Source organism: Schistocerca nitens, chromosome 6 (genome assembly GCF_023898315.1).
Source record: "Schistocerca nitens isolate TAMUIC-IGC-003100 chromosome 6, iqSchNite1.1, whole genome shotgun sequence".
Classification (NCBI taxonomy): Eukaryota; Metazoa; Arthropoda; class Insecta; order Orthoptera; family Acrididae; genus Schistocerca; species Schistocerca nitens.
The window spans coordinates 694,554,688-694,579,462 of record NC_064619.1 but is presented as its reverse complement, the minus strand read 5'-3'; the positions used below and the strand labels follow the sequence as shown (position 1 = coordinate 694,579,462).

Here is a 24,775-nt window from a genome sequence, read left to right as displayed (position 1 = left end):
GAATTTAAATAGATGGGACCTGGATAAACTGACTAAACCAGAGGTTGTACAGAGTTTCAGGGACAGCATAAGGGAACAATTGACAGGAATGGGGGAAAGAAATACAGTAGAAAACGAATGGGTAGCTCTGAGGGATGAAGTAGTGAAGGCAGCAGAGGTTCAAGTAGGTAAAACGACGAGGGCTAATGGAAATCCTTGGGTAACAGAAGAAATATTGAATTTAATTGATGAAAGGAGAAGATATAAAAATGCAGTAAATGAAGCAGGCAAAAAGGAATGCAAACGTCTCAAAAATGAGATCGACAGGAAGTGCAAAATGGCTAAGCAGGCATGGCTAGAGGACAAATGTAAGGATGTAGAGGCTTATCTCACTAGGGATAAGATAGATACAGCCTACAGGAAAATTAAAGAGACCTTTGGAGAAAAGAGAGCCACTTGTATGAATATCAAGAGCTCAGATGGAAACCCAGTTCTAAGCAAAGAAGGGAAAGCAGAAAGGTGGAAGGAGTATATAGAGGGTCTATACAAGGGCGATTGTAGTTGAGGACAATATTATGGACATGGAAGAAGATGTAGATAAAGATGAAATGGGAGATACGATACTGCGTGAAGAGTTCGACAGAGCACTGAAAGACCTGAGTCAAAACAAGGCCCCGGGAGTAGACAACATTCCATTAGAACTACTGATGGCCTTGGGAGAGCCAGTCCTGACAAAACTCTACCATCTGGTGAGCAAGATGTACGAGACAGGCGAAATACCCTCAGACTTCAAAAAGAATATAATAATTCCAATCCCAAAGAAAGCAGATGTTGACAGATGTGAAAATTACCCATCTATCAGTTGAAGAAGTCACAGCTGCAAAATACTAACGCGAATTCTTTACAGATGAATGGAAAAACAGAAGCCAACCTCGGGGAAGAGTTTGGATTCTGTAGAAATGTTGGAACATGTGAGGCAATACTGACCCTACAACTTATCTTAGAAGAAAGATTAAGGAAAGGCAAACCTACGTTTCTAGCATTTGTAGACTTAGAGAAAGCTTTTGACAATGTTGACTGGAATACTCTTTCAAATTCTAAAGGTGGCAGGGGTAAAATACAAGGAGCGAAAGGCTATTTACAATTTGTACAGAAAGCAGATGGCAGTTATAAGAGTCGAGGGACATGAAATGGAAGCAGTGGTTGGGAAGGGAGTGAGACAGGGTTGTAGCCTCTCCCCGATGTTGTTCAATCTGTATATTGAGCAAGCAGTAAAGGAAACAAAAGACAAATTTGGAGTAGGTATTAATATCCAGGGAGAAGAAATAAAAACTTTGAGGTTCGCCGATGACATTGCAATTCTGTCAGAAACAGCAAAGGACTTGGAAGAGCAGTTGAACGTAATGGACAGTGTCTTGAAAGGAGGATGTAAGTGGTACATCAACAAAAGCAAAACGAGGATAATGGAATGTAGTCGAATTAAGTCGCGTGATGCTGAGGGAATTATATTAGGAAATGAGACACTCTAAGTAGTAAAGGAGTTTTGCTATTTGGGGAACAAAATAACTGATGATGGTCGAAGTAAAGAGGATATAAAATGTAGACTGGCAATGGCAAGGAAAGTGTTTCTGAAGAAGAGAAATTTGTTAACATCGAGTATAGATTTAAGTGTCAGGAAGTCATTTCTGAAAGTATTTGTATGGAGTGTAGCCATGTATGGAAGTGAAACATGGACAATAAATAGTTTGGACAAGAAGAGAACAGAAGCTTTTGAAATGTGGTGCTACAGAAGAATGTTGAAGATTAGGTGGGTAGATCACGTAACTAATGAGGAGGTATTGAATAGGATTGGGGAGAAGAGAAGTTTGTGGCACAACTTGACTAGAAGAAGGGATCAGTTGGTAGGACATGTCCTGAGGCATCAAGGGCTCACAAATTTAGCATTGGAGGGCAGCGTGGAGGGTAAAAATCGTAGAGGGAGACCAAGAGATGAATACACTAAGCAGATTCAGAAGGATGTAGGTTGCAGTAGGTACTGGGAGATAAAGGAGCTTGCACAGGATGGATTAGCATGGAGAGCTGCATCAAACCAGTCTCAGGACTGAAGACCACAACAACAACAGAGTGATGGTAAAATACAGAACTTCACTCATATTACTTAGGATGTTTACTTACAACCCTAAAAAGGTTTCTGGCAATTGCCATTGAGAAATTGCTAATTTCCCTTGCTACAGACATTTTGTATCAAACTGCAGTAATCCACGAGTATGGCAGTTTTCATCATCAGACTATGGAACTTCTGATGGACCTTTTGTGAAAATCCTGACACTGCATTCATCACTTATCCTTGTACTCCCTACCTGTTCAACTTATTCAGAATCTCTCCAAATATTTCTCTCCCCCCCCCCCCCTCCCCTTCCCTCCCACTCACTCACTCGTCGATTGACATGACTGATAGTTGATTTGGATTTTACTTACCAGTGTATTATGTACTCGGGAATTTCATTGCCTTTCCAGATAGTTCACACATGTCCAATGCATTCTATTTCAAATTCTCTTTTCGAAGTTTGCATAGACGTATACATCATCTAAACTACACACTATTAGCTTAAAATCATTTCTTATTTCTTGTCTGGTATTTCACTGAGCTACTCGCACAAATATAAGGAAAGATCCCAAAGTGATACTCACATCCTTCCGGATTTCTCTGACAAGAGTATAAAAGGCGTCGTCAACACCAAGTCGCGTTTTGGCTGAGGTTTCAACAAATGGTATCATATACTGACGGGCAACCTCCTGTGCTTGGCTTATATCAACAGCCCGAGTTGGGAGATCACATTTATTTCCAACTACTGTAAAGCATAATACAAAAGAAAATTTCTAATAGTTATCAGAATTTGAATAATTTTGTAACTACAATGTACATATATCATTGTTCACAGCATTACTTACAAACCATTGGTACCTCCTCAGCATCTTTCACCCTCTTTATCTGTTCCCTGTACATACTGATATCTTCGAAAGACTTGGCATTATTTACAGCAAATACCAGTAAGAAGCCTTCTCCTGTTCTCATGTACTGATCTCGCATTGCACTGAAAATGGAATTTTTAACACAATGCATCATTTAGAACTATGCTGCAACAATGAAAATAATACAAAAATGCTGATCAATTTCAACAACCTCTTACTAACCTGTATTCTTCTTGACCAGCTGTGTCCAAAATATCCAAGAGACATGTTTCACCATCAATTACAACTTGTTTTCTGTACGAATCCTCTGTAAAGCAGAACAGTTAACTTAAAAGTTGCTGTAAATAGGGTCAGTGACTTTGTAAATAATTTGTATGTAGTAATATGGAATTAACTAACCATGAGAGTGTCATCATATATATATATATATATATATATATATATATATATATATATATATATATATATATATATATATATATTACTTAGTTTATTATTTGGCTGAAAGTTACTTCAATGAAGATCAAATTTCGGTTATCCAAATTATAGAGAGGTATGTTTAGTGACTATCAGAACAGAGAATAGTATTCTAGTTATGTGTTTGTGACTCACTAAACTGTAAAGGTAACAGGAAACTGCACAAGTTATTCTGTCAATTTCTGAAAATCACAATCCATTATCGTGCTTCCTGGGTTTGTTCTTTAGCTACTAGTATGTGCTCTTAACACTGGTGCTCCCCTACTTTTGCACAGGTCTTTAAATTTTATTTTCAGTAGTCTTCTCCCCACTTCCTAACAGTGAAATTATCAACTGTTGTCATTAATAATCAACTGCATGTAGTAACACAATATACGAATTTTACCTTCAAGAGAGGTATGTTTAGTGACTATCAGAACAGAGAATAGTATTCTAGTTATGTGTTTGTGACTCACTAAACTGTAAAGGTAACAGGAAACTGCACGAGTTATTCTGTCAATTTCTGAAAATCACAATCCATTATCGTGCTTCCTGGGTTTGTTCTTTAGCTACTAGTATGTGCTCTTAACACTGGTGCTCCCCTACTTTTGCACAGGTCTTTAAATTTTATTTTCAGTAGTCTTCTCCCCACTTCCTAACAGTGAAATTATCAACTGTTGTCATTAATAATCAACTGCATGTAGTAACACAATATACGAATTTTACCTTCAATATTCTTTTCCCCTCTTCATATCTGGTTCCAAATTATTCTCTAACGACCAACTTAAACCACTCTGAATAATTTGTTCAATTTTCCTATTAAACCAGTGTCATGCTAGTTGTAAATTGCAAACAAATTACCTAAGATCACATATCCTTGATGCATACTGTTTTCCATTTCTTTTCCTCTCCTTGCAATCACACATGTTTAGCACATTTTAATTTACAGTGCACTTACTTCTGACTTTCTGCCCTCATTAACATTTGTGTCCATAAAAAATAATGAAATAGATGAAAATGGGTTGCACTTGTTTCATTTCACAAAACACAGACATAAAAACCTGAATGAAGTTAGTTGGATGTTCCACTAATCATAACTGTGACCTCTGGCTGTGATGTGGAATGATCCTGTCTTATGACAATAATACTTTAGGAATAAAGCCAGTTTGCTGACTGGGAATGTGGAAGGGAAGTGTGGCAGGTACATGGGCTAGGCATGTGACACACAGTTGTCGGGGCTTTTGGGAGGGGGGGGGGGTTTGGCGGCGCATGCTGAAAGTGACGTGGGAGTCAGTATTGGGGAGGTGGAGTGTGTGGGGACAGTGGGTTGTTGAAAACTGAGGCCAGGTCGATTACAGAAGCGAAGTATGTGTTGCAAGGATATTTACAGTCTGCACAGTTCAGAGAAGTTGGTGGTGGAGGGAAAGATCCAGATGGCCAGCATTGTGGAGCAGCCATTTAAACAGAGTATGTTATCCTCAGCTGCATGTTGTGCCACTGGATGGTTCACTTTGTTCTTGGGAACAGTTTGGTGGTGATAAAAAGCTGTGCAGTGTTTGCAGCAGAGTTGGTGTATGACATGGCTGGTGTCACAGGTGGCCTGCCCTTTGATGGAGTAGGATAAACCTGTGATAGGACTGGAGTAGGAAGTGCTAGGCGGGTGGACTGGACAGGTCTTGCACATTGGTCTACTGCAAGGATATGGGAGTAGCCAAGGGATGGACTAGGATGTTGTATAGGTTAAGTGAGCGATGGAACACCACTTCAGGAGGGGTGGGAAGGATCTGGGGTAGTATGTCCCTCATTTGAGGACACAATGAGACACGGTCAAACCGCTGAAAAGGATATAATTCAGTTATTCCAGTCCATAACGGTACTGTGTGACAAGGGGGGTGCTCCTTTGTAGCTGATTCTTGGGGTCAATGAGATGATCGGAGGTGTTTGAGGATAGAACATGGGAAACCTGTTTATGGATTAGGTTTGGGGGTAATGCCTGTCCGTGAAGGCCTTTGTGCAACCTTCAGCAAACTGAGCAACGAAGTTCATGTTACTGCAAGTATGTCATCTAAAGGTGCAGGTATGTCGTCAAAAGGTGGCTAGGCTCTATCGGAGGGATTTTTTGTGTAGATGGGATGGCAGCTCTCAAACTGCAGCTCCTGCTGTGGGATGTTGTTGTTGTGGTCTTCAGTCCTGAGACTGGTTTGATGCAGCTCTCCATGCTGCTCTATCCTGTGCAAGCTTCATCATCTCCCAGTACCTACTGCAACCTACATCCTTCTGAATCTGCTTAGTGTATTCATCTCTTGGTCTCCATCTACAATTTTTACCCTCCACGCTGTCCTCCAATGCTAAATTTGTGATCCCTTGATGCCTCAGGACATGTCCTACCAACCGATCCCTTCTTCGAGTCAAGTTGTGCCACAAACTTCTCTTCTCCCCAATCCTATTCAATACCTCCTCATTAGTTACATGATCTACCCACCTTATCTTCAGCATTCTTCTGTAGCACCACATTTCAAAAGCTTCTATTCTCTTCTTGTCCAAACTAGTTATCGTCCATGTTTCACTTCCATACATGGCTACACTCCATACAAATACTTTCAGAAACGACTTCCTGACACTTAAATCTATACTCGACGTTAACAAATTTCTCTTCTTCAGAAACGCTTTCCTTGCCATTGCCAGTCTACATTTTATATCTTCTCTACTTCGACCATCATCAGTTATTTTGCTCCCCAAATAGCAAAACTCCTTTACTACTTTAAGTGTCTCATTTCCTAATCTAATTCCCTCAGCATCACCTGATTTAATTTGACTACATTCCATTATCCTCGTTTTGCTTTTGTTGATGTTCATCTTACATCCTCCTTTCAAGACACTGTCCACTCCGTTCAACTGCTCTTCCAAGTCCTTTGCTGTCTCTGACAGAATTACAATGTCATCGGCGAACCTCAAAGTTTTTACTTCTTCTCCATGAATTTTAATACCTACTCTGAATTTTTCTTTTGTTTCCTTTACTGCTTGCTCAATATACAGATTGAATATGGGCACAGGTACTGATGGAGAATTCGAGAGGTGGAGGTCTACATCCAGGAAGGTGGCATGTTGTGGAGGACCAGATAACGTGGATGGGGGAGACGGTGTTGAGATTGTGAAGGAATGAGGATAGGATATCTTAGTCTTGAGTCCACATCATGAAGACATCAAGTGTTTTCTGCGTGTATTTTACTCTAGCTCAAGGAAGGATTACTCCGAACACTCAAAAACACCACCACCACATGCTGCTGCTTACTACACATTCAGAAATTCTTCTATAGAGAAGGAGTTGTCAAGCACATGTGATTTCATTCTGTGTTTGAAATAAGTTATGTATTAAATTTTTACATCACTGTTACGAGGTCAAAGATTTTTGTGGATGAATGCCTCACATGAAAATAGCAAAAGTAAGTCAAGTTTTTGACTTTTTGTCTCCAAACACTGATGACGTCATTCATTATTCAAAAGTTACAGAACTTGAGACATTTAAGATGATCTGTTGCCTATTACTCAAGTTCAGGTTTTTATCAATACACATAAAAAACTGGAATATTTTGTTTCACTTATTGATTTATCTTTGTGCATTATGTTTTATGTTGTAGTCAGGCCCTGTGTAGTAAAAAATTGCATCTAATGAGTTTTATCATAGTTCAGTAGCAGCCCACTTTCATAGAACCAGTTATTAATTTACAAGAATATATTATTCTTTATGTTTTCAGGTGTTGAAATTTCTATATTTCGCTTGTTTACAACAATGGCACTGTAAGCAAAGAAAATTATTTTTTCTTGGATACATAATACTAGATCTTTTATTACAACAAAGCAAAAGCAGACCCAATACAGATCCCTGTGGCACATCTCTAGTGATTATTCCCCATTCTGGTGATACTGTTTCATTGTGTACCTTACCTGAGTTCTGAATGTGACACGCTGCAACCTTTTAATCAGATTCTATGGAAACCAGATATCAACAAGGTCTTTGATTTTAGTTTATCTAGCAGAATACTGTCCAAATGTACAATCAAATGCTTCTGATAACTCAGAAAATACGACTTGGCAATATTTTGTCATTTAAATTTTGTAAAATCTGATTCATGAATTGAAAAATAGCATATTCCGAAGAGAACTCAACTTGAAAATGAACTGATATTATATACCACATTTTAAAAGAGGTGTTTTATGGTACTTACACCTCCAAAAAGATAGTAAATAGTGGGACTGGCTGGTAATAACCAATATCTATCTTACTAACTTTCTCGTTAAAGTGTCTGACAATAGCATATTTCACAGCCAGTCTGGAAATCCCCTGTGAGAGTGATATATTGTATATCTGACTGAATACATCAAATATGCATGAACATGACTTTAATACTTTACTTGAGATATTATCAAGTATCTGAGTGTTTTCTTTTCAAGGAATTAATGACAGCATTTGGCAGAGCATGGAGGAATGGTGATATACCTGTACATATGTGGCATCACTTCTTCCATTGCTTTATATGTAACTGCCCATTGCCAATCTCATAAGCTACTCCAATGAAGCGATTACTACTCTATCCAACAGTTATCATTTATTATTAGTCTGTTTACTTTAACAATGAAGTCCTCACATTTGTCAATTGATTTCCTGGTTTCGCTTCTACTACTGCTCACAGTGATTTAATTTTTTTTTTAATCTGAATTCTTAAGATCAGAACAGGGCAAAAGGTTTTTCAATTTTTTAATCACTATATTTTAGACAGGGTGGTCTTTTGTGTAATATGAAATCAAGTCATACTTCTCTTTATCCTAGCCATTGAAATCAATTTCCTTCTCCTTATACATGATGTTTTGATGCCCTTTGTATTCCAAGGCTGTTCTGAAGTCTTATTAGTGCCATATTTTACAGTTTCCTTTAGATAGCAACCATTAAAGATTGATCGAAACCTGTTTATGAATACATTAAATTTAGAACTGCCATCTGTCACATTAGACTCATTTTCCTGCAAAGATGTCTTTAAACTTTTGTAGCCTGTTCATTAATTTCCATTGTAATCAGATAAGTTATAGCATGGCTAGTTGCCAGAGAGCCCACACTACCGCATAAACATTTATAGCATTAAGTGTCCTTCTACAATACAGTCAGATGACAAAAGTCATGGGATAGCTTCTAATAACATGTTAGACCTCATTTTGCCTAGCATAGTGCAGCAACTCAACATGGCATGAACTCAAGTCATTGCAAGTCCCATTAGAAATACTGAGCCATGCCGCCTCTATGGTCATCCATAACTGCGAAAGTGTAGTCAGTGCAGGATTTTGTGCACCAACTGACCTCTTGATTATGTCCTATAAATGTTTGGCGGGATTCATGTTGAGTGATCTCGATAGCCAAGTCATTAACTCGAATTGTCCAGAATGTTCTCCAAATCAATGGTGCACTACCATCCACAAAAATGTCATCATTGTTTGGGAACACAATGCCCATGAATGGCTGTAAATGGTCTCCAAAATGCCAGACATAACAATTTCCAGTCTATGATCGATTCATTCCACGTAAATACAGCCCAAACCTTGATGGGGACACCACCAGCTTGCATAGTGCCTTGTTGAGAACCTGGCTCCATGGCTTCGTGAGGTCTGCGCCACACTTGAACCCTACCATCAGCTCTTACCAATTGAAATCTGGACTCATATGACCAGGTCATGGTTTTCCAATCATCTAGGATCCAAATGATATGGTCACAAGCATGTCGTGCTATTAGCACAGGCACTCACGTCGGTCGTCTGCTGCCATAGTCTATTAATAACAAATTTCACCACGCTGTCCTAACGGATAAGTTTGATGTGCATCCTACATTGATTTCTGCAGTTGCTTGTTTGTTACCACTGACAACTCCACACAAATGCTGCTGTTCTCTGTTGTTAAGGGAAGGCCGTCAGCCACTGCGCTGTCCACGATGAGAGGTAATGCCTGAAATTTGGTACTCCCGACACTCTGTTGAAACTGTGGATCTTGGAATGTCACGTGTGTGTAACTCCAACTACCATTTCCAGTTCAAAGTCTGTTAATTCTTGTCATGTGGCCACAGTAATGTTGGAAAACGTTTCACATAAATCACCTGAGAACAAATGACAGCTCCACCAATGCACTGCCATTTTGTACCTTATGTACACGATACTACCGACACCTGTAAATGTGCATGTCACTATCATATGATTTTTGTCACTTCAGTGACCTATTCTAAATCTGCAACGCAACTGTTCCACAGTCAATTGTACTTTGAATAGTTTTCTACTCACAATACCTACACGGTCACATGCTGTATGCCCAGAACATCAACATCATCCACTCCATTCCCTTCAGCTGTTCCTCCTCAACTATCGAGCAAGATAGCGAGCGCAGTGGTTACCACATTGGACTTGCATTCGGGAGGAGGACTGTTCAAAACAGTGTCTAGCCATCCTGATTTCCCCAAATCATTATAGGCAAATTCCGCGATGGTTTCTTTGGAAGGCTCCACTGATTTCCTTCTCCATCCTTCCCTAATTCAAGCTTGTGCTTCGTCTAATGACCTCATTGTCAACAGGACATTTAACACTATACTGCATTCATTGTAAGAATGAAACAGATCTAAGCATTACACTATGCATTTTTCCACATTTGCTGGAACCTCATTGGATTTTGTTTCATGCTGAGCGGAAGCCATGCTGTCTCAAGTACAGTCAAGTACAATAATTAGGATACACTTTATGCTGTGCGTTATGCATACATTGACTAAGCCTTGATACAGAGTAACAGGTTTATCAGCACATTTAGCTTGAATAACGCTGGCTAGCCACGTGGTCCAAGTACCCTGCAGTGATGGAGCAGTTACAGTTAAGAGGTAGAAAGAGATATGCATGGAAACAACATAGCTTCAAATGTAATTTAATTTTTTAAACAGAATGAAATGATATAAATTTATAGACAACTCCGTCAAAATGCTTCTTGGATCACCAGACGGAAAACATAATATGCTCTCATTCTTAGCTACCATAGTACTGTAATTAAAAACTAGAGCGATCAAAATACCTAGCTTAAACACAGGGTAATTTTTCTGCGTGAGCCATGTGTGAGGTAAAAGTGTGTTGCAGGTGTTTCACCATGTAGTTAAATGTTGAAGCCACTAAAGATAGCACTTACAGACAGTTGTCTGGTAATTTCTGTACTGCTTCCACATCCGAATCCAAAACTGTCACTTGCGATGTTGATAACGGGGCGATCAACAACAGAATCCATTAAGTCACCCAAAAACCACATTTTCTCCTTTTTTTTATGACGTGCTGTTTGCCAGCATTCGGCAGTGATGTGTGACAAAGCTTGGTGATGGTTTACATGTCTTATTATTCTTTGCTACAAATCTAACTTGGGTACAGATTGCAGCGGTATGGTGGCAACTGTAAAAATTAGTTTGTTCAGTGTGCTTGATGGCGTAAAAATTGTTTTCGATGTTTCTATGACACCTATCTCTCTTGCTCCTGTGAGACCACATCTGTGTAAAAAAACAGTGGACATAGTCCAAATATAGAGTATTTGATCTCTGGAGTGACCGAGTGGTTCTAGACGCTACAATCTGGAACCGCGCGACTACTATGGTCGCAGGTTCAAATCCTGCCTCGGGCATGGATGTGTGTGATGTGATTAGGTTGGTTAGGTTTAAGTAGTTCTAAGTTCTAGGGGACTGATGACCTCAGAAGTTAAGTCCCATAATGCTCAGAGCCATTTGAACCATTTTGATCTCCATTTTTCTGTCAAGAATTTAATTCCACAATGTTTTGTTAACTTAAACTACCCTTATTAACAATCTTTTATAAAATATCAATGATTGAGAATTTATGTTTGCAAAGAAAACTGGAATTTTGAGTGTGATATGTAATTAGAAACCAGAATATGTCGATTTTTCATGAAAATAATGATTAAGTATCTTTTAATTAGCACATATTTGATGAATTTCACATTTAAATGATGTCAATATTCGAACTGAACACAAAAGGAAAGGCCACACAGAGATTCGAACCTAGAACCACCAAATATTTGCTTGACCTGCAACACTACCACTTAAGCCATGCATTTTACGTCTATGAGTATCTCATTTTACTAAAATACAATTTCTCAAAAACCTTCAGCGTAGATTTCTCTGTGATGTTGTGAAAAACATTAAGAACAACTTATTTCTCACTATTTTTATCGGTGTTCTGCGCAAGTGTTTCACTACAAAGCAGGAAGAAATGTCAGCCATTTTCACAGTACATATTAATGGCATGACAATCTGAGCACAACCAGCATTTACAGAGACTGCAGCAGCTGTACATGATTTTGAAATAAAAACTACATAGTTAAAGTATGTTTAAGAAAAACACAGTTGGATTTTAAGACATCAGAATATCTTAAAGTTTCATTAACAGTTACGTAATAATAAGATATCTAACACATAAGTTGGACCTACTTCCACAAGTGCAACACCACCGGTGTAACAGTGCTTTGGCTGCTGACCAATCATTGCTTTTGTGTTTGTTTACATCAGGTTTATTCTTATGATGGGTGAAATAATCTCCAACCTCCTCCTCAACCCAACAAGCCACCTTCCTTGATACTTACCTCCACCTCAAGGATGGCTACATCAGTACCTCCGTCCATATCAAACATACCAACCACCAGCAAATACCTCCACTTCGACAGCTGCCAAGAAATCCCTTACGTACAGGCTAGTCACCCATGCTCAACGAACTTAGAGAAAAGCAGTCCTCTCCAAACATACCAACATTCCTAGATAACAAAATGCAGCATGTTATTCTCAATGGAGAGAAGTCTTCCAAAGTAAGAGTGAGTTCAGGTGTGCCGCAGGGTAGTGTCGTAGGACCGTTGCTATTCACAATATATATAAATGACCTTGTGGCTAACATCGGAAACTCACTGAGGCTTTTTGCGGACGATGCTGTAGTATATCGAGTGGTTGTAACAATGGAAAATTGTGCTGAAATGCAGGAGGATCTGCAGTGAATTGACGCATGGTGCAGGGAATGGCAATTGAATCTCAATGTAGACAAGTGTAATGTGCAGCGAATACATAGAAAGAAAGATCCTTTATCATTTAGCTACAATATAGCAGGTCAGCAACTGGAAGCAGTTAATTTCATAAATTATCTGGGAGTAGGCACTAGGAGTGATTTAAAATGGAATGACCATACAAAATTAATCGTCGGTAAAGCAGATGCCAGACTGAGATTCATTGGAAGAATCCTAAGGAAATGCACCTCGAAAACAAAGGAAGTAGGTTACAGTACACTTGTTCACCCACTGCTTGAATACTGCTCACCAGTGTGGGATCCATATCAGATAGGGTTGATAGAAGAGAGAGAGAAGATCCAATGGAGAGCAGTGCGCTTCATTACAGGATCATTTAGTAATCGCAAAAACGTTACGGAGATGATAGATAAACTCCAGTGGAAGACTCTGCAAGAGAGAGATGCTCAGTAGCTCGGTATGGGCTTTTGCTGAAGTTTAGAGAACATATCTTCACCGAGGAGTTAAGCAGTATATTGCTCCCTCCTACGTATATCTCACAAAGAGACCATGAGGATAAAATCAGAGAGATTACAGCCCACACAGAGGCATACCGACAATCTTTCTTTCCAAGAACAATACGAGACTGGAATAGAAGGGAGAACCGACAGAGATACTCAAGGCACCCTTCGCCACACACTGTCAGGTGGCTTGCGGAGTATGGGCGTAGATGTAGAAGGGTCTCACTGAGGCCCAACCTTGTATAGAAACAGATCTTCCATGCCTTGTCTCTCCTGTCACCTACCATCCCCCACATACCCACCATTTGATCACAGAGCACCCCCTCAGGACATAGCAGTACCACCCAGGACTGGAGCAACTGAATCACATTTGCTGACAGGATTTCAACTCTCTCTCATCGTGCCATGACATGAGGAGTATCTTAACCACTAACCATCTTCCTACCCCTCCCCCTCCCCCTCACAATAGTATTCTGCCACCTACAGAACCTAAACAATTTCTTTTTCCTGCTCCTACTCCACCCTTGCTTGTAATTCCTTGCTTATGGCTCAGATCCCTACAAAGGACCTAGATACAAGACCTGTCTCATACATCCACCCACAACCACCTCCATCAGTCGATCACAGGTATCTCCTATCCCCTCAAAGGCATGGTTACCTGTAAAAGTAGCCATGTGATCTACAAATCATGCTGCAACCACTCTGGTGCTTAGCAAGAATGGCCATTGACAAAACTGTGGCCAACAGACACCTGAACCACCCTGATGCTGAGCATGCCCAAAAGGATAATTGCTTGAGAGCCTGCACCATCTGGATCCTTCCCACCAACACCAGCTTTCCTGAATTGTCCCTGTGGGAACTCTCCCTGCAATATATCCTACATCCCTGTAACCTCCCCCCCCCCTCCCCCGACCTCAAACCTTCACTAATTCTGTCCTCCACTTACTGTCCCCTTCTATTCCACCAACACACTCACAATCTTTCCTGCTCCTCTCCTCCCCCTCCCCCAAACCTCCTGACTGCATCTAGCTGCCCTGCCATGTCCCCAACCAATTCCCTGCACTCTCCCAAAAGGAGCATTACATCTTCTTCCACCACTACCATGTTATCCGTCCCCCTCCCAGCCCCATGCCGCCTCCTTACCCCACCAGCCATGCCAGACTGCTACTCCTGCCCAGACACAGTTGCATCCTCAGTCCAATCACAGTGGGTGGTGGGTAGAGACAGCGGCGTGTGTGTGTGTGTGTGTGTGTGTGTGTGTGTGTGTGTAGGGGGGGGGGGGGGGGTGCGACAGGCAGGGGGGACATGCATGCACGGTGGTGCGTGTGTGGTGTGTGTATGTAGGGGGGGGGGGGGGGGGTTCATCAGGGAGGGGGGAGGGCGCATGTGTGCGTGTGCACATGTATTTTCCATTTCGGAAGAAGGCATTTTGGCCAAAAATTTAAAAGTATAGCTGTCTATTCACTGTGCCTATATGTGGTTCATTGTCTCTTCTGTTTGGTGAGTAGCAGCCTATCATTTCATAATGGTGTTGTTATTCCATCCTGGACTTTAACACTACAAGAAAGGAAAAAGGAATTTCTACGAATAAACACACTACAGATTAAAATATTGCACAAGAAGTAGAACAAATATATTTACACTCTGGAAATGAGATTCCTATGACAATGTTCCATAACACTGAGCAATGTTGTAATCTGAACAGCCAAACAGACAACTTCATAACAACAGCTACATGTAAAACCTACCATCTATGAACACTGAAGAACCATGACTCACCTATTGACTCAGAAATTACTAATGTATGTAGAGCATTATAATGAAAAATAAATGTAACGCAGTTGATTGTCACATAGGATGAGGAGTGCAACATACACTCCAATTATTAAGAAAAATTTTGTTGAAGACACTTAAGTATAACTGAAGTGTGAAACAACATCAGTATAGCACCAAGAACAAATTAGATTACACTACTGCAGTTGATATCTACTACACGACAATCTAAAAAAAGTGCTTACTGCTATATTCAAATGAGGAATAATTATAGAACAGTCTTTTCGCTTCTATCCCACAGGATGATCTGTCATTACAAATTTATTTCAAGTTGGGGGTACTTGGAATTTTCTTAATTTCTTTAAACCCTTATACAAGTTTAAAACCATTTACAGACAGAACTTGTAAAGTAAACCAAGAACTGACAAAAGTTAGGCTGTTGTTTCATAGAAAGAAAAATTACTGTTCAGGTCAATGTCTGTCACTACAAAACATAGTAAAGCTCAGGTCAGACAAACAGGGCAGGAAACTGACTGCAGACTTTTCAGAGGCTTTAAGGACATCACAACATACCTAAATCCAATGCCCGGATGAGGATTTGAACCCCACTCCGGATTAACCAGTGCATTACCTCACTTGGTGCTGTTGTTGAAGATCTGATGAGAGATGACTGTCAATGATTACTGAAATACCAAATACACCAAAGATTAAAATAAAGTTGTCCTCAGCCTGAATGATGGTTTGATTACCAAAGGAATATATTACATATGAGCCTATAAAAGATTGTATGCCCTTGCCTTCCACAGACGTTTGGATCAACTTACCAACTCTGTTAAGAGTGGAAGCTACAGTTTCATGTTGACTCTGAACCATGGTGCAACCTGACTTTTGTCACATACATAAATCATTGCAAGAGCTTAATGAAGCAATAAGTGTCTTCATTAAAACCCTAATACCAATGAAGGAATGAACCCTGTACCTCTGTATTTGTAAACTTCTCATATGCAATGAGTTCCCCCCACCCGCCTTACATGCACACACGCACACATTCCTGGCAATGAAATCACCTCACACTCTACAAGTTTTCACACAATATATACAGGGTGATTATAATTAAAACTAAACTTTCCAACTGCTGTAGAAATAATGCCACTGGTCAGAATGACGCCAAATTGCAACAGAATATTATCGGAGAAGGGGAAAACGTGGCAGAAGAAAAATAAATAGTTACAAAATGTAGCAACAGATGGTGCTGTAAGCATCATAATTTAATAATGGTCGACTACTAACGATAAATGAATCATACAACAATGCATAAGGAGTACGTTTGACATTAAACAAACTGTACTACTCAGTGTGCATGTGTACAGGGGCGAAACTGTTAGTTACGTAAGACCATCCACCACAGCAAGGTCATATCACATCAGATGGGAAATTTCCGTTTTTTATTGTCCTGAGGCCAAAAACCGCATAAAAAGCATCAATCAAAATCAAATCGGATTATTAATTTCCGCGTGAGTGGCACAAAACATGTTCAATATGCTGTCCACGGTTTCCTGCAACAACTTGAAACTGAGAAACAGCATGTTCCACAACTGATCGAAGTGTTTCCAGTGTCACGTTCAGAATGTGTTGCGCAATGCGTGCCTTCAATGCAATCAGAACACTGAACACATCTTTCAGATAGCCCCACAGCCAGAAGTAACACAGATTAAGCTCAGGTGATCAGGACGGCTAGGCTGTAGGGAAATGGCAGCTGATAATTCTGGCATTTCCAAAATGGCGCTTCAGCAGCTGCTTAACTGGATTGGTGCCATCTTGCATAAAAATCATCCCATCCACACTGTTAGAGAGCTGAAATGACGTGGTTGTGCAAAAGACACTCATAACGCTTACCAGCGACGGTATAGGGCGCTTACCAGTGACGGTATAGGGAGCAGGACCAAAAGCACCTGTCTCTTCGAAAAAATATGGCCCTATGATAAATGATACTGTAAACCCACAACACACAGTGACCTTTTCAGGATGAAGTGGTACTGCTTGATTTGGGTGTGGATTTTCTGATGCCCATACTTGACAATTCTGTGTATTGACATATCCTGTCAGATGGAATTGGGCTTCGCCTGTCCACAAAATCTTCCACGCCCAATCATTGTCCACTTCCATGTGAGTAAGAAATTGTAAAGCAAAGGTCTATCTTGCCGGCAGGTCAACAGGAAGCACCTCGTGCACATGGGTAATTTTGAATGGATAGTAAAGAAGGATGTTTCTTAGGATTTTACACCGTGCTCACAGGTATATCCAATGTTCGACAATTCTCTGTGCACTATATGTTTGCGCACCACCACTCGTCTCCTCCTGCACTGCTATGGGCACTGCTTCCACTGGCGTCAAATCAATTCATGTCTTCCCTCTACCAGATTGCACACAAAAGGATTGATTTTAGAATTTCTGAATCATTTTGTCCAGACCCATGGCGAACATCACAGATGCGAAAGGAGCAAAAGCCGTGTACCGGCGTGTTTATACCAACTTCAATGGGTCGTGCACATGACAGGTGTTTTCATTTACATATTTGATACATACAGAGCCATCTATTGATCAATTTTCACACTACCTTTTTCCTTCTGTCATACGTTTTTCCCCTTCTCTGATAATGTTCTGTTGCAATTTGACATCATTCTGACCAGCGGTGTTATTTCTACAGCATTTTGTAAGTTTAATTTTAATTATAATCATCCTGTATATGAGGATGGGTTTTGGTGTTACTGGCAGAAGCGCATAAAAATGTATGTTGACATACCATTTATGCTGGAGTAATAAAATGTTGCATGTTTAATGCACAGCATCTCTTGGCCCATAATTTCACGCTACAACTTCAATGAATCTACCTCAATTTATGAGCAAAGAATTTGAAGTTTTTATCTTCTACAGTAAAATGATTCGACAGTTTCTACACTTTGTTGAGATGTCAATATTTAGGAGTTTCACTTGCCAAAAGCTATGATTAGCTGTTACACTGAGACCAAAACTCTTACAACATTACACACAACCATTAAAGACAACAACTAATTGCTGGCGTGATAATCCTGTATGAACGTAATTCTAGACAATGATGCACAACCTCATGGGTCAAAATAAAATAAAAACCTGACTGTTGGGAGGCAGTGCATCTCCGCAAGAAAGTCCATTTCTTGCCTGCATCAATTTCAGCTATATCACAGTCAAGAACTTATTATTCAGAAAAATACATAATTATAACACACTGCAGAAGTTAAGTACATATTATGTTACAACAACAAGCTCACTAAAATGCTGTTGTCAATCCAAAGGTACATTTGATACCATTGCATTTTACTGGGAGTGATGATACTGGGAGGGGGGGGGGGGGGGGGGACATGCCCTTGGTTTCTTTCAACATAAGAATTAATTCACCCAACCAAGAATAAAGGGCTCTAAAGTTTTACCTGAAATAACAGACTGCAACAGTTTTATTTCAAATACAAAGCAACTCTGTTAAATTCCAAAAAAACATCGTGGGATCAACTACTGTAGTTAGTTCTGAACATCTGACAATATCCTGACATCATAGTAGCCAAGAAATTGTATGTAAGTATTTGTCACCAACAATACAATTGCCCCCCCCCCTCAATTCAATTCATGGCACTGTACAGTATAGAGAGTTAATTTCCAATAAAAATTTACTTTTATTTTCCAATCAACGTCTGAATGAAAATGTAAAAACAAATCTTACTACTATCAATGCTACATGGACACAGTGTTACACAAGGTATGCATGAAAGTAAATTACATGCAGTAACTACATAATTACAAAAATGTAAGAATTAATATTTGTAATCTGTTCTTACCTATTGTAGGATCATATTCATCCACAAAACTGAAAATGAGAAAGGAAAAAAGAATTAATATTTTGCATATTAATCTACATAGTTGGCACATACTTCTACAGAATGCAATTTACACTCAGTTTAAACTTTCCCCATCATTTCTCTACATCCATTATATTGGAACTAAATGATGTCCATTTAATATCTCAATAGGATGCGATCAACAGCTTATCTGTTCTTTCCAGCATAAATATGCCCCTAGTCTTCTGGATGGTTTTATTGACTTTATTAGACACCATCATTATGGTGACATCTTGACCACTAATCCCTTTCTCCATACTGAGCTGACACTGCTGATAAGGGCAGACGTGATTGTAGCCACAACGTCTAAAATATTTCCACTGCATGTGGACTGTCAAAGTAGTTGGTCAAGTTTTCGGAAGGCTGTCTTTCCTTACCCCTGCAATGCATCCATAGACTTCTCTGTCTAATACTCAGTAGTTGAAGTCACCTCCAACTAACACGGAGCATTGGAGTATTTCTGAGCTACTAAGCATAGACTGCTTTCTACAGCTATCGGGTAGGTGGTAAAAAAACATACAATGATTAACCCTAGGTTGACAGAGGCCAGTTACTCATGCCCATGTGACTTCACTGACTCAATTTCAGCCTCAATAGACAATATTTTTGTCAACTGCAATAAACGCTCTTACTCCTATGGCATCTAGCCTGTCTCCTTGATATATGTTCCATGCCGTGTTAAATATTTTGGAGCTTTCTATATTGGGTTTCATCCAGCTCTCAGCACTGAGAATGATTTGAGCATGACATCTTCCCAGAGAGCAGTAAACTCTGGAACCATGTGACGAATGCTTTGCTAATTTAGTGTAACAATTTTGTCAGACTGAGTGTCTTTACTTCGTACACTATTCGATCTTGCCCTCTGTGTATCATCTGGAGAGCGTTCAGAGGATCTCGAACTATATCCTAGCCTAAGAAACCACTATGTCCTCTCCACAAGCACTCTGCTACCTGAGTAGCTATTTCTCACGTGAAGTGCACTCCTGACCTATCAAGGGGCACCCAGAAATTCTCCATAACTCAGATCCAGAAATCTGTGATCAGGACTGTCACAGAATCGATGATGCCTCTGGTGGAGACCCTCAACTCGGCTCCAAACCAAAGGACCAAAGTTAGCAATACAAGAAAAATATAGATTGCTATTTGCAAAGATGACACATTAAGTTTCAGAAAGGTACAACGAAAACACACTCCAGATTGCTGCTTCCAGTCTACGTGACATTTGCATTCTGGAGATCTCTCTCTCTCTCTCTCTCTCTCTCTCTCTCTCTCTCTCTCTCTCTGTGTGTGTGTGTGTGTGTGTGTGTGTGTGTGTGTGTGTGTGTGTGTGTGTGTGTGTGTGTGTTTCCAACCTACAGTTTTGTTGTTTAGCAAAGTTATTTTCAAAATTTATGTATTTATGAATTTGAAGGCAATACACTAGACTCTCGATAATCCGGCCATTGCTAGCGCATATGGGTGCTGGATTAGGGGAAGTGCGGGATTATTGAGTGTCTGAAATTTATTTTATTCATTTATTTATTTTGAAAACATAGGGGATATAGTGTACTGTACTTTATTAAACCAAAGGATACAATTTTAAAATATACATTAATTTTCAAAGAAAACTTTGTCCTTGAGTGTACAATATACAGCACATAATTATACAATTGTATCACTCTCTATGAAACATGTCCCAAATTTTTAACTGTCGCAATGATGATATGTAACGGTGGCATCCTTTATCATGAAACTGCTTTACAAGCATTACATTGGTACTACAAGTGTCTGGTTGTTGCATAATGTATGCAAGGAAGACCTCGGCAGCTTCAGCACCAACAGTGTGGGAAATCTTCATGCTCTCTCCTCCTGCGTCCTCTTCTTCATCACTTTCATCATTACTTTCTCGCACGCTTTTGATTATTCCTTCATCTGCTGAAGTTTGGTCCATATCACAGTTTTCCTCATTCAGCCACTTAGTAACATCATCATCAATTTCTTCTCCTCCTGGAAGGTTGTGGAACATATCAGTATACAAAGTAATTGATAAGTCCGAATCAACTGGCTCTTCGCTGTCACTCACTACTGGATCCAACTCGGCAATCAATGGATGGCCACAATTTTCTCCATTTCTTCATTATAGTGGTGCTCTCCACTTTATCCCATGCTTCGGCTGGAAAACAACATCACGTATGTTAATTGCTTTCCAAGCCTCCAGCATAGTCCCAACAGCCATTTTCACTTTCGTTCGGCAAGGAGACAAGAAGTGAATGTCGATAATGACGTTTAATTGATTCTAAAATTCCCTGGTCAATGGGCTGAATTAGGGCTGTCACATTGGGTGGGAGAAAGAGTGCTTGTATACTGTCGGACTTTAGAGAAACACCTGAAGGATGACTGGGAGCACTGTCAATTATAAAGATAGCTTTCAGTGGGAGCTTTTTCTAATTTAGCTTTTTCTCACTGCTGATACAATCGTTTCATGGAACCACCAAGAAAACATTTGTCTATCCATACACACTTTCTTCTGAGTGCAATATTGCACTGGTAGAGTAGTATTTATGTCAGTGTATTGAAAACAACGTGGATGTTGGGATTTTTCAATCACCAAAAAAGGTAGTTTATAACTCCCATTTGCATAACCATGAGCTTCCTTCTCGTTCTTGGGAGCTAATGTTTTTGAAGGAAGCACATTGTAAAAAGAGTCCTGTTTCATCAGCATTATACAAGGCATCAGCAGTTAAATTTTCTTCCTCTATTATCTTCTGTATCTTGCTTACAAACTCATCAGCATCCTTATCATTAGCTGAGTGACTTTCCCCGGTGACTGTCAGCTGCCAAATGCCATGTCATTTTTTCCAGTTTGATAGCCAGCCTTCGATCACTGCAAACAAGTTACTACTGCCAAGCTGTTTATTAAATGCAGCTGCCTTTTCCTTTATAATTGGGCCACTGACTGGAATTCCTTAACTGTGTTGTTGTATTTAAGCCCTGGCATAATTAGTATTATTAAATCACGTGGGCTGCGATGGGCGGGTCACGTAGCTCGAATGGATGAGGGCAGGGCAGCGCGCAGAGTACTGGTACGGCACTTAGAGGGAAAACATCCTGTGGGGAGACCGAGGCGTAATTGGGAGGACAATGTGAAGGTTCATTTGAGGAACCTAGGTACTGAAGGTGAATGGAAGGAAATAGCCCAAGACAGGGACAGATGGTGAAAATACGTTGCTGCGGTAATGGACTCTCGAGTCCGGTATGATCAGTGTGTGTGTGTGTGTGTGTGTGTGTGTGTGTGTGTGTGTGTGTGTTTTGTATGAACCTTCTGTAAACAGCTACATCCAGTTCTTCTTCTCACTCTTTCGCATAACTTTCCATTATCCGAACACTCTATCCATTTGTGTTGAGCTCTGTCGAATATCATCATCCTTCTTTCTTTCTGATGTCATAAATAGCAGCTCGCCCAACACTGAACTCAGCCGCAATGGCTTTCTGTGAAGATCCTCAATTTAACTTGTCTAAAATTTCCAGTTTCTGCTTGAGGTCTACAGTAATGTGTTTCCTTGTAGAAGACATGATTCCAAACTGTAAAGAAAACAACAATTTCAAATACAGTATATAAAGCATTGTTTAACGAAGCATTGTTGCGCACGATAATTCATTGTGCATGTGTTTTTGGATGTGTGCCGGATTACTGAGAGGCCGGACTACAGAGGGCCGGATTAGCGACAGTCTAGTGTACTACAAAAAGGGAAGAGGACGTAGAAGACGATATGGGAGATAAGATACTGCAAGAAGCATTTGACAGAGCACGAGAGAGCTAAGTTGAAACAATGCACCTGGAGTACACAACATTCTGTCAGAACTACTGACAGCCTTGGAAAAGTCAGCCATGGTAAAACTATTCCATCTAATGTGTGAGACAGGTGAAATACCCTCAGACTTAGAAGATAAAAACACAATGTATTTGGCCTTAGTCCTAATCAATGTTTTTTTGGTGTTCCACATAATGCAAAAACTTTGTAACGAACAGTTATTGTAAATAAGAATACAATATAAAAGACACTGTTAACAACAATCCACGTATTTATTTTAAGAGCTGATGTTGGATCTGTACTCTCAACTTCCAGCAGTAACTGCAGCACTTCGAGAAAAGAAATTTGATCTGAAGAAGTTGGTAAGTGTCCTGAAATAATAAGATAAGCAAACTTATATAACAGGAAGTTTTAGCTGCTGATCAGGCTTTCCTTTGCCACTAGATATCGTAGTAAGGAACCAGCAGAACATCGTACAGCCCACCAATCACTCTGCAGTGAGCGCGAATCACTGCTTCAGGTATGCCTCGGTAACAGGACCTGTGGGCGAAATAAGCCACACCTGACATGTTCTATGGGACATGCCAGATTCTCCACCGCTGCTACACCATGAGGCAGCTGTCTGCAGATGGCCAATTGCAGCCAACACAGTCTTCAGATGTTCGCCAACTGTGGTCAGCTCCTCCTGCATCTGCACACATGCCTTATATGCCCTACTAACTGGAGAATTAAATCATAAAAAAAACCCATGGAAGAAGCTAAATATGTACCTTGTTACTTTCCTGACTTATGTCACAAAGCTGCTGATCAGGCTTGGAAAGTCAATCAAGAATGCGGGTGATGCATCAGCAATATCAATCCCTTTATTTATTTGTGAGAATGTAATGACTTAATTGATCAGTTTCATGCTCTAGCTTTGGTCATGCTTATAAATGCTGACTGTAAAATGTGGAGAAGCCATAGAAAAACAAATACGGGTCAGTCCACATGACATGATCCAAAAAAATATTACAGGATGGTTGACCATGTTTGATTTCTATGATTTTTTTACATGTTAATATATGGTAAATAACTAGTTCAAAATAGGTTTTAAATTTGTTTATCTTGAGCTGTTTTAGAGAGATTGCAGTTTCTGTTGAGCTGCGGGGGCATATTTAAGGCTTTACAGACATCTGCAATAAATAAAAAATCTTCAGACTGGGTAAAGCTCACAGAATGAGACACACACCATTTTGTCCAGAACATTTTCTTCTATAATTCGAGTCCAAAAACTAATAGTCTAAAACGAACCATAGCAAGAGAAAATGGCTACCAAACTTTTCAATCAAAATTGAATAAAATACAGTTTCCGAGGTGTAAAAGTTCAATGAAGGACTAAAACAACACTATTAGATACGATACAAAGCATAACACAGAACAAATCAAAATAACTCTCCTCCATCCTTTTAAAAAAAATTAAAATAACTTTTTAAGTTGGGGCTTAATATCTTTGGTGGGGATAACTAAATAAAAAAATCATTTTTTTCACATGTCTTGCATATGTGTGTTAGTAAACTACAGCAAAAATTTCAATGTTGGTATTTGGCATTGAACGAAGTTATAATTTTTTTGTACTTTTGCCATATTTGCAGCTTAAGAAATTAGCTATCGTGCATATTTCATTCATTTTAATTTTCACTTCATATGGCCAGCTTGTTTTATACGGTTTTGATTTTTATAATATTTTTTTTAAACTAAAGATAAAGAATAATTTAAATATTAAAACTGAAATTTCTCAAACTATTATAGGGACAAAAAAGGACTTCAAGTTTCACAAGCTTAGTACTTACCAGGACAGGACCATTCCTCTGACTGTGGAAATCCCCTCATCTCAACCATTACCAGAGTCAGTGTTGAAGGTTCTTACAGTGTAGATGTATGCAGTGAAACACAATATTCTCCACTGTGATTACTAAGATAATCTAGTTCTACAACAGACATTATTCTGCAGCCTAATCTTAAAATGGATTTACAATGTTCTACTGGAAAATCTGTTAATGAAGTGTGCCATAAATCTTGTTACAGTTTGATTTTTAAAGACTTTAAACATTTGAATGAGTTTGATGATAGTGTACAACAACTTTTTAACTTAAGAGTGAGTTACGAAGTCTCTTCAATCTGGAAGTACCATGGAAAATAAACACGAAAAATCACAAGGAAAAAAAAAATCACTACAGATTTGAGAGAACTTGAACACTTGTCTTTGATGAGAATCAGTAATTGCACTGAGAAATTAATTTCTGGGAAATCTCT

At 39.6% G+C, this 24,775-nt stretch overlaps 1 protein-coding gene across 4 annotated transcripts in view; it reads right to left on the bottom strand.

Moving 5' to 3' along the window:
• The window catches only part of LOC126263202 (GTPase HRas), a 66,725-nt gene that overhangs the window by 15,762 nt on the left and 26,188 nt on the right, over positions 1 to 24,775 (bottom strand). For all 4 annotated transcript variants that reach the window (XM_049960268.1, XM_049960266.1, XM_049960267.1 and 1 more), the window contains 4 exons: positions 18,633 to 18,661; positions 3,175 to 3,259; positions 2,932 to 3,074; positions 2,671 to 2,831 (listed from right to left, as the gene is read on the bottom strand). In XM_049960268.1, coding sequence (XP_049816225.1) covers positions 2,671 to 2,831; positions 2,932 to 3,074; positions 3,175 to 3,259; positions 18,633 to 18,661 — 418 coding nt within the window. The remainder of the gene's footprint in view (positions 1 to 2,670; positions 2,832 to 2,931; positions 3,075 to 3,174; positions 3,260 to 18,632; positions 18,662 to 24,775) is intronic.